This window comes from Pristis pectinata, chromosome 15 (genome assembly GCF_009764475.1).
Source record: "Pristis pectinata isolate sPriPec2 chromosome 15, sPriPec2.1.pri, whole genome shotgun sequence".
NCBI classification, from domain to species: domain Eukaryota; kingdom Metazoa; phylum Chordata; class Chondrichthyes; order Rhinopristiformes; family Pristidae; genus Pristis; species Pristis pectinata.
Window position 1 is genome coordinate 5,787,135 of NC_067419.1, and position 11,515 is coordinate 5,798,649.

Consider the following 11,515-nt stretch of genomic DNA (forward strand, 5'->3'; position numbering starts at 1 on the left):
ATTCAACATCATGACTGATCCTGTATCTCATCCATATACATAGAACACTACAGCACAGTACAGGCCCTTCAGCCCACAATGTTGTGCTGACATTTTATCCTGCTCTAAGACCTACCTAACCCTTCCCTTCCACATTGCCCCCCTCCCCATTTCTCTATCATTCATATATCTACCTAAGAGTCTCTTAAATGTCCCTAATGTATCTGCCTCCACAACCTTGGCAGGCAGTGCGTTCCACACACCCACCACTCTGTGTAAAAAAAAACTTACCCCTGACGTCCGTCTTGTACTTTCCTCCAATCACCTTAGAATTATGTCCCCTCGTCTTAGCCATTGTCGCCCCGGGAAAAAGCTTCAGTCTGTCCACTCGATCTAGGCCGCTTATCTTGTACACCTCTTATCAAGTCACCTCTCATCCTCCTCCTCTCCAAAGAGAAAAGCCCAAGCTCACTCAACCTATCTTCATAAGACATGCTCTCCAATCCAGGCAGCACCCTGGTAAATCTCCTCTGCACCCCCATACCTGCCTGACCCCCATTTCCCAATCCCCTTAGTATCCAATAATCTGTCAGTCTTATTCTTGAACATACCTAAAAGGCTGTGGATATTCAGTCATTAAATCACATTCGAAAGATTTACAATTCTTTGCCCAAAGAAGTTGTTTACTGTTTCTACATCTCAATTGTACATTGCTAACCCCATGCTCTGTCTGCCCTCTAATTATAGATTCATCAGCCTGAAGAGAGCTCTTAGCATTCAGCTTGTTAATCACACTTTGAATCTTATCTATCGCAAAGAGATCATTCTTTTATAATTGAATCTACGGATAAATCCCAGCAGTTCTCGTGTGGGAAAACTTCATCACCCTAGGAACCCAATTATGAATCTGCACATCACCACTTCCAAGGCAAGCTGTCCCTTTCATATGCAAGGAGACTAAAACTGAACAACACATTCCAAGTGGGATCTCACTGATGCCCTGTACAACTGCAATAAGACTTCCATACACTTGTATCCCAACCCTACTGCAATGATGGACAACATGCCATTTGCTTTACCAATCGCTTACTGTACTGGAAGGTTAACTTCCTACATTTCACGAATCAGCAGAGCAAGATTCCTCTACAAGCCAACGTTTGCCAACAGCAGCAACATTTACTGTTCAAATGGTCTTTGACTTGAAATGTTGACTGTCATTCCATAGAAGCCGTCTGACCTGCTGTTTCCAGAATTTTTTTAAAATGCAGATAACGAACATTGGCAGTTTTTTGATTTTCATTTATCAGTTTCATTGTTTAAAAGTATTTTTCTACTCTTCCCACCAAAGTAAATAACCTTACACATTTCAACGTTACACTTCATCTGTCACTGTCTTGTCTGTTCATTTCACCCATCTGTATGCACAGAATCATCGCATCGTACAGCACAGAAATGAGGCCCTTTTGCCCCACCTCACCCATGCCAACCATGACGCCTATCTACAGAAATCCCATTTGCCCACATTTCAGCCATATCCCCTGAGGTTTTTCCTATCCAAGTATCCATCCAAATGTCTCTTAAACATTCTAACTGTATCTGCCTCCACCACCTCCTCAGGCAGTTCATTCTAGATAACCACTCTCTCCGTGGAAAGACTTGAAGATTACGTCTTTTTCACAGCTCCTTTGCAACTGAGGTTTGTATTGTCAGAGCACAAGGAATCTTTGTACACTATGCTTTCACACAATGTCAGCTCTAACTCAATGGGCATCAAGCACACCTGAGAAGACTGAATTCCAATTTCACCCTGGAGTGTTCAGTAATCCAGGGTGATTTTCCAGTGTAGTAGTGAGAGTGCGACAATGCAAAAACTACCCTCACAGATGAACGCAAAGGATCCCATGACACTATCTGAAAATAACCTGACAGCTATCCAAGATGCACTGGCCAATGTTCATCCCTTCACCAGATTGAAAGATTATTTGGTTGACATCACATTGAGGGAGCTTGCTGTCTGCAGATTGATACCTGCATTTCCTAGATTACAAAAGACTACATGCTTCAAAGGTACAGATGCTTTGTTGACAGTAAAGCAGTTTATGATTTCCTTTAAATAAAGTAGGTATTAAGAAAAAGACAATTTCAACATATATTACATTATCCTTCAACAAAAAGGTAACAGGTGCATGATTAGTTACCTGAAACATCATGACATTTTTCCCCAGGGTGAAAATGGCTAACACGAGGGGGCATAATTTTAAGGTGACTGGAGGAAGGTACAAGGGGGATGTCAGAAGCAAGGTTTTTTTAAAAACACAGAGTGGTGGGTGCGTGGAATGCGCTGCCGGCAGAGGTTGTGGGGGCAGATACATTAGGGACATTTAGGAGACTCTTAGATAGCCCTCCATTTCTCTATCATTCATGTGGCTATGTGGGAGGGAAGGGTTAGATAGATAGAGCAGGATAAAATGTCAGCACAACATCATGGGCCGAAGGGCCTGTACTGTGCTGTAATGTTCTATGTAACACTCAGGCAGCAGGAAAGCAGCCGATAGAACTCGACACTTTGCAACGTAAGCAGTCAATTCAAATTTGTGCCTCCACTGTGTTCTGCAACACCTTCTGCTACCAGCCCAGAGACTAATTCTCACAGGGCCAGGTACAAGTTGCAAGAAATGCCAAGAATGACGGTACAACAGTCTTCCTCTATCAAGAGAGGCACCAAAGCAATAACAGATCAGTATCTGCCATACACTGTAAAACACACCTGAGACTAAGACCGTGTCCCTAGACCACGCAGCCAGACTATATAATACGACTGGCACTGACCCCATGTGCCCAGACCATACCACACACCTGGGACGAAGCTGGCATCCCCAGACTACACAGCATGACTGGCAATGAACCCAGTGCCCCAAACTACATACAAACTCGCTGTGACTGTGCCCATTTCCACACATTGCATTACAACATGCCTGGGACAGAGCACTTGTCTCCAGACATGGCAAAAGCTCATGGCTGGCTGGGCAGCAGTAATCTCTGTTCTCCTGCACACTCAGACGCATGGACTGCTTACAGTAGGCACCATAAAGCACTGGAGAGGGAGTGGTGAGCCCTGTCCACCTGCATGCTCTGGACACATGGATTACCTACAGAAGGCTCCACAAAGCACTGGAGAGGTACTGCCAATGTTGTCCATGAAAACTAATATCAGCATCCTCCTACAGGCTAATGTCCATTGCAGTGAGGCTCTAATTACACACAGCTCCAATGGATGGACCAGATCATTCGCATGCCTGACACCAAACAGGCATTCGGAGCTCCATCACACCAAAACATTACCCGGAAGGCAGAGAAAGCAATTCAAGAGTATTCTCCACAACTTCTTTGGGGAAAAAATGGCAACATCCTCCTCGCAGGCTTGTGGGAATCCCTGACCCACGACCACTCAAAATGGAGGAGATCCGAGATAGCTCCAAAAACTCAGCGTGCCTCTGTCAGGAGCATGTGGAAGTCCAGCGATAATGGCAGAAGGAGTACACTAATTACTCTATTACCATGTGCCCTGTCAAGCATCTCCTGGCCCACCAGTAGTAGAGTCTGTGGGTCTAATATTGTGTTTACCTGTACTACATCAATGCACTCTGTACTAACTCAATGTAACTGGCACTGTGTAATGAATTGACCTGTACAATCGGTTTATAAGACAAGCTTTTCACTGTACCTCAGTACAAATGACAATAATAAACCAATACCAATAATATTCACCTTCTCAGCTACCTAAACGTGCATAGAACTGGAGAGGAAGTCATCTTGAATGCACAGACTGCCTAAGAAGAATATGAAGTAACATATTTGACGTAAACAGTGAAGACAAGTGAACTGTTGCCTTGCAATCCCTAAGAGAATGCACAAATGGATAACCCTTTTCAAAATAGTACTTAATGTCCATTCAGCAACAAACAATCTGCTGGGGGAACTCAGCGGGTCGAGCAACATCTGTGGCAGGAAAAGAACTGTAGACGGTTCGGATGCAGGGACCTGATGCAGGGTTTTGAGCCAAAATGTTGACAATTCCTTTCCCTCCACAGATGCTGCTCAACCAGCTGAGTTCCTCCAGCGGGTTGCTTGTTGCTCCAGATTCCAGCACCTGCAGTCTCTTGTTTCTCTACTTAACATCCACTGACTGTTGTAATTTGATGGACCTCCTGCTCTCTTCCTGGGCTGTAAATTTCTATGCTTCAGGGACAGTTACAGGGCTCTGAGCAGAGTCAAAGAGTGGGCTACAATTTGGATTATTCATGCAAAACACCTAACTAGGCAATAGCTTTCTGCAATGGAAGTGTATTTTTATGATTGGTGTATTGCTAAAGCAAGGCCCAGACTGAAATATCACATGAACAAAAAGGTAATTTAAAAGAAAGCTTTTCACGGGAGACTTTTTAAAATGTGCAACACTTCTTCATCACAGACGGGACTTCATCACGTTAAACCAGAACTGGATGAACATTCGGAAGATGTGCAGGGTTATGACTGATGGACACTTCAACTCAACTGCCATATTCCTTCATACCCTTGCACAACAAAAGTGTGTTGATCTTAAGTCTTTTAAAAAAAATGGGAAAGTTTCCCAAATTCATTCCTGAACAGAATGAGTTACAGAAAAAACTGGAAACACTCAGAATTGGAACTAATCTGTTTGAAAATGCTAAGACTATGTCTTCTTAGTTCAAATTCTCCCTGCAGAAGAACCTTTTTGCCATTTCAAATCCATGAAAACATCTTAAACACTCCATGATGCCTTAATCCTCTACACTCAAATAAAGAGGCAAATTTACGCAATTTATCCTACAATCTAACCCTCATATCATTCTGGTGGATCTGTGCCACACTTGCCCTAGTGCTGCTCTCTCCTTTGAGAAGAATGCCTTGCCCTTAAGCTCTGCACACTTCTCTACCCAGGGTGGCCCAAAGCTTTGTAAGTGGGGGAAGCGCCGTTATTCTCTGGTAGCTCTGACATTAAGAAAAACAGAAAATATTGGAAATAACCAGCACATCAGACAGTATTGATTAAGAGATAAACAGAGCTAACATTTCAAATTGATGACTTTTCATCAGACCTAGCAACAGGCAGGAAAAAAGCAAGCCTTGAGATGGAGAAGGGGGAGAGAACAAACGGAAGTCATAATAAAGGAACAAAAGCCTAAAGGAGGAGAGATGCAGAAGATAAATCTGCAATTTCCAAATTCTGATTCCGGAGCCAAGGTTGAGTTTCATTGTATGAGGCTGAGGACAGAGAGACGTTGTTCTCTGTTACACTGCTCCAATGAAATGAGATGGAGAAATGAGGAGACAGGCAACTGCCAAGTTAGGGTCGAGCTTGCAGACTGAACGGTGGGGCTCCGCAAGGCCATTACCCAATAAATATTTCATCTCTGCAACATAAAGCAAACTATATTGCGAGCAACAAACACAGTTTACAAAACTGAGAGCAGCAAATGTTCTTCAAGTGGAAGAACACTATGGAACCATAGGAAGGAAGAAGGCGAAAGAGAAAATACAGCATCAAAAATAAAATTTAAAAAACTTGCAGATGCTGAAAATTTGAAATAAAAACAGAAAGAGCTGGGTCTCAGAACTGAAAATGCTAACTCGGTTTCTCTTTCCAAAGGTACTACACGCATCTCCTGGAGCTGCACAGGAAGGTCTCAAGGGAAGTGGGCATTCATGGAATTGGAAGTGTGAACCAGAGGGAACAGTCCCTTCGCAACACTGAAAAGGGAAGAGAATGGAAGATACATCTAGTGGTGACACATCAGAGGTGGAGGAGATTCACAGAATGCGAAGGTTGATGAAACAGCGAGCAAGGACCAGAAGATCCATTCCAGATTCTGGGCGTCGGGGGAAGAGTGCGAGCAGAGGTGCAAGAAATGGAATGGACACAATCGAGGTTCTTTTTCTGTCTGTCAGAAGAGAACTCATTCAGATAAAAGGCAAAGTGGAAGTAGTGGTATCATTACATCAGTGTCAGAGAAATGGGAGAACAGAATACAGGAAGCGGATATGATAGTCATGGTAATTGGGGGAGTCAATTGGCCTGTAGTAGATGCTAGTCTAATCCATGTAACAGAGAGGGACAAACCAAGGAACAGAAAAGTTAGAGGTGACCACATGGAGGTAAAAACAGGGTGGAGATTGGCCGCAAAGCTGACGAGGTTTTCCAATGCAGGAAACATGTAAGGTACCCATAATGGAGAGTTTAAAAAAGAAATAGGCATAGCTTGGACACCGGTTTCAAAAGCAACATCCTATCTGGAGTGAGGAGCAAGTGATTGGAATCAAAGGTGTTCAATGTGAAAATGAGTTTAGCCCAGTTGGACATGGCAGTGGACAGTGCCTGGTTAAGTCTCTGTTCAAAGCAGGGCCCTGAAACCATCTGAGTGGGTGAAGGATGTGCAGAGAGAATGGACATCCATGGCAAAAATTAGATGGTTTGGTTCAGGTAACTGCAAAGGTTCAAGCTAATGTAAGGCATCAGAAGTGTTGCAGATACAGGTGGATGAAAACCACACAAGAGGGGAAAATAAAAGTAGGAAGAAGTGAGTTCCGTGGGATTAGAGCAAGCCAAGGATCCACTGTGATAATCCACCTTGAGTGGGTTGCAAGACCATTGTGATGATGGACAGGCAGGCTGCGCAAGGCTGGGGTACTGAGGGGCTGAAGAAAGATCAGTTCCCGTCTTATAGACTCATGCAGCACGGAAACAGGCCCTTCAACCCAATTGGTCCATGCCGACCAAAATTCCCACCTAAGCTAGTCCCATTTGCCCGCGTTTGGTCCATATCCCTCTAAGCCTTTCCTATCCATATGTACCTGTCCAAGTACCTTTTAAACGTTGGTACATTAGAGCTGGTACATTAGACCCGCCTCAACCACTTCCTCTGGCAGCTCATTCCACATACCGACCACTCTCTGGGTGAAAACGTTGCCCCTCAGGCTCTACCTGAGGAGCAACGGCCGAGAAGGACAGCGAGGGACAGGTCAGTTGTGCAGACAACAACACTTGGCCTGGCTCACTGGTTAATGACAACGGCGGTGTTGGTCCTCGCTGCTCCGGTTCAGAGGGGGTGATGCGGGTGGGGGGGGTGGGGGAAACAGATCCCGTCAGTGCCACCATTGACCGTCCACTCACTCGGCATCCCTTCTCCTTATCCGCCTTCATCTCGGCGTCCAGCACCTTCAGGGTACCGGTGAACTCCCTGTACAGCAGGTACTCGCGGACCAGCTCGTCAGTGCGCTCCACCGCCGAGGCCATGGCTCCTCAACCCGGGGCCGGGCTCCCTGCCGCGGCTGGCACACACCCGAAGAAACAGGCGCCGCACCGGGCCGGGTCAGCAGCAGCGCCAGGACATCCGAGGCTCCGGCCGCGGTCACTCATTCACCCCCTCCCCCCCCCGGTCCGGCATCAACCCACCAATTGCAGGCCTCAGTCAGCTGACCCAAAGCGCATGCCCGTGTCACGTGGAGAGGGGCGACCAATGAGGTGCCGCCTTCTCAACGGACGCACCGAGGATCGAGCGTCCCGCCAAACCAACGGGACCCCCAACCCCCTTCCCCAGCCAGTCACACCCCCCCCGCCACTCCCACCCACACTCCCCCTCCACACCCTATCACCACCCCACCCATTGCCCCCCAGCCAGTCATCCCACCCCCAACACCCAATCACCACCCCCACACCCCATTACCCCCCAGCCAGTCATCCCCCCACTCCCACCCACACTCCCCCTACACACCCTATCACCACCCCACCCATTGCCCCCCAGCCAGTCATCCCACCCACACCCCCCAACACCCTATCACCACCCCACCCACACCCCATTACCCCCCAGCCAGTCATCCCCCCTACACACCCCACACCCTATCACCACCCCCCACACCCCATTACCCCCCCGGCCAGTCATCCCCCCCACTCCCACCCACACTCCCCCTACACACCCTCTACACCCTATCACCACCCTACCCATTGCCCCCCAGCCAGTCATCCCACCCACACCCCCTACACACCCCACACCCCCCAACACCCTATCACCACCCCACCCACACCCCATTAACCCCCAGCCAGTCATCCCCCCCACTCCCACCCACACCCCCCCCACTCCCACCCACACTCCCCCTACACCCCCCCCACACCCTATCACCACCCCACCCACACCCCATTACCCCCCCGGCCAGTCATCCCCCCCACTCCCACCCACACTCCCCCACTCCCACCCACACTCCCCCTACACCCCCCCACACCCTATCACCACCCCACCCATTGCCCCCCAGCCAGTCATCCCACCCACACCCCCTACACACCCCACACCCCCCAACACCCTATCACCACCCCATTACCCCCCCGGCCAGTCATCCCCCCCACTCCCACCCACACCCCCTACACCCCCCCCACACCCCATTACCCCCCAGCCAGTCATCCCCCCACTCCCACCCACACCCCCCCACACCCTATCAACCCCCCCCCACCCACACCCCATCACCTCCACACCCCATTACCCCCCCCCCCGGCAATCATCCCCCATTCCCACCCACACACCCTATCACCACCCTACCCACACCCCATTACCCATCCCAGCCCCCACATCCCATCACACCCCCTCCCCATCACTCACCCCATCTCCACACCCCACCTCCCCCACACCCCATCTCCCACCACACCCTATCACCCACCCCATCCCCAACCTCCCCCTCACACCATCCCACACCACACCCTATCACCCCCCACACCCCCATCACTCCCACTTCCCATTACCCCATCTCCCCCACATCCCACACCACACCCTATCACCTCCCACACCCCCATCTCTCCCACCCCATCACTCCCCATAGCCCCATCACCCCCACTTTCCATTAACCCCCACACCCCATCACCCACCCCACTGCATCCCCACCACAATCTATCACCCCCACACCCCATGCTCCCCACCTCATCACTGCCCCTTCCCCATCTCTCCCACTGCAGTCCCCATCATCCCCCTAAACCCCTTCACCCCCATCACCCTACCCACACCCCATCACCCATCCCCTATGCTCCATCACCAGAGACCCCCATCACCAGACCACACCAATCCCCAGGCTACCCTCCCCCCATACCCATCCCCAGACCATGTCCATTACCAGACCAACCCCCACTCTGGATGATCACTTGAATAACCGAGGTATAGAAGACCGGAGCAACACACAATCTGCTGGAGGAACTCAGCAGCTTGAACAGCGCCTGTGGAAGGAACGGAATTGTCGACGTTTCGGGTCAAAACCCTGCAACAGGACACATTTGGGGCCAAGTGCTGGATGATGGATTAGTACAGGTGGGTGGCCACAGGTTGGCATAGATGAGTTGGGCAGAATGGCCTGGTTGCATGCTGTAAAATTCTGTGATCTGCCCTACCCATCACCAGGATCACCTCCGGAGACTACCCTCTCACCCTGTCACTCAAACAGCCCCTCGGGGACCATCAGCAAGACAGCTCCCTCAGAGACTACATGGGATGTCCTCCAGAAACCACCCTCTTGCTCAGTCACTAAAATTCCAAACCCGCATACCCCCTGTGATTTCCAGCAGTCCTCTGTGGCTAACAAAGATACAGAAATCTCTGCCAGAGCCCAGCAAATGTTTACCACAACTTCCTAGGATCCATCTGGTCAGGTCCCAGGGATTTATCCACCTTTATGCATTTCAAGACATCCAGTGCCTCCTTTGTAATGTTGATATGCTCCAAGATATCACTGTCACCCTCCCTGAACTCACTAGTTTTCATGTCCTTCTCTATGGTGAATACAGACAAGAAGTATTCATTGAAGACCTTGCAGTTTCCCATGGCTCCACACACTGTATAGGTGACCATACTGATCCCTACAGGGACCTACACTCTCCCAAGGTTTTCATGCTCCCTGGGATTTTGTGTTCAAGTCTCTGGAGTAGAATTTAAGCCAGGATCCAAGGATTGAGATTGGAAGCAAAGGGTTTACAATCCATTACAAGCGTTAGTTGCAGAAAGAAATAAAAGAGGACTGGGAGAGTTAAAAATAATACAGAATAAGATGTTATCATAGAAAATGCAAATAAATTTATGTTAGATTTGGGGAGTTTTGTTACAGAGTTCAATTGATCAAGTTGTGAGATGCAGGAGAAACGAACCATATGGGAACATGAAGTAGTGTTGATGGCTGAAACCTGGCTTAGAGAGAGGTGGATGAAAGTGGCACACCGTCCAGCATCAGCTGAGGCACTGGATCCAAACAAGGCCAGGTCACTCCCAGACCAGTTGGCACTCCCAGACCTGCTACAGATAAAGGCAGCATATGGTGCAGCCAGTAGAGCTGCTGCCTCACAGCTCCAGAGACCCGGGTTCAATCCTGACTACGGGTCCTGTCTGTGTGGAGTTTGCACATTCTCCCTGTGACTGTGTAGGTTCCCTCTGGGTGCTCTGGTTTCCAAAGATGCGCAGGTCAGTTAGTTAATTGGTCATTGTAAATTGCCTCTGGTATGTAGGTGAGTGGTAGAATCTGGGGGCTATTGATGAGAATGTGGGGAGAATAAATGGAATTAGTGTTGGATTGGTGCTTGATGGTCAGTGCGGACTCGATGCGCTGAAGGGCCTATTTCCTTCCTGTATCTCCCTATTTCTCCATGAAATGCATTTGTCCCCAACAGCATTGATAGGAATGATGTAGACCAAGCCTTGTGGAGACAAAGACTTGTCTTCACTCTAAGGGCACCCTCCATCATATTGTCTGTTAAAACCATTGTGCCAAACTAGGTATTCCCAAATTCTAAAAATAGCTTCACCCAATTTGAGGTAACCTGCTTCCCCCCTGTCCCTTTTCTCTCCTCCTGATTTACCCAGTTCCTCCTGCACCCACCCTACCTCACTGTAGCCCCTGATCACCCTGTTTCCTTCCCCTCCTCCACCCACGCCATCTTCCAATCACCCACACACTCCTACCACTGGGTCCTCTCCCCCTACTGTTCCCCACTGCCCACCCCACCACCCTTATGTGATTCCATGCTCCACCTTCCTCTCCTATCAGATTCCGTCACCAGAACCCACTTGCTGCCTCCACCAATAACCCCCCACCCCCCCAGCCTCTGCCACTCTTTCCACCCTTCCCTCCTCCATCTACCTGTCATCCCTCCTCTCCTGGATCCACCTATCACCTGCCAGCTCTCGCTCTGCCCCTTCCCCCTCACCTCTTCACACTGACTATCTCCCCTCTATCTTTCAGACCAGACCCAAAATTTCGACTGTCCATTTCCCTCCACAGATGCTGCTCAACGCGCTGTTCCTCCAGCAGTTTGTTTCTCGCTCCAGCTTTCAGACCACAACTGGGCATCCATTGTCACATTTTCATCTGAAAACTATTGTCTCATTGATAACATTGGCAAATATATAGGACATCATATGTTCCCATTTACACCAGGTAAGAATGACATCAGTTTTCTTGAGCAAATAGTCTATGAGTTTTCCCACAGGTTCTG

The 11,515-nt window shown here is 48.9% G+C and overlaps 1 protein-coding gene across 3 annotated transcripts in view; it reads right to left on the minus strand.

Moving 5' to 3' along the window:
- Nucleotides 1-7,480, minus strand: part of wdr91 (WD repeat domain 91) — a 43,690-nt gene extending 36,210 nt beyond the window's left edge. For 2 of the 3 annotated variants that reach the window (XM_052030425.1, XM_052030426.1), the window contains exon 1: nt 7,172-7,463. In XM_052030425.1, coding sequence (XP_051886385.1) covers nt 7,172-7,294 — 123 coding nt within the window. In that variant the 5' untranslated portion in view covers nt 7,295-7,463. Of the gene's footprint in view, nt 1-7,171 lie in introns of all 3 variants that reach the window. The other variant, XM_052030424.1, reaches the window with a different exon arrangement.
- Nucleotides 7,481-11,515: the final 4,035 nt, after the last annotated feature.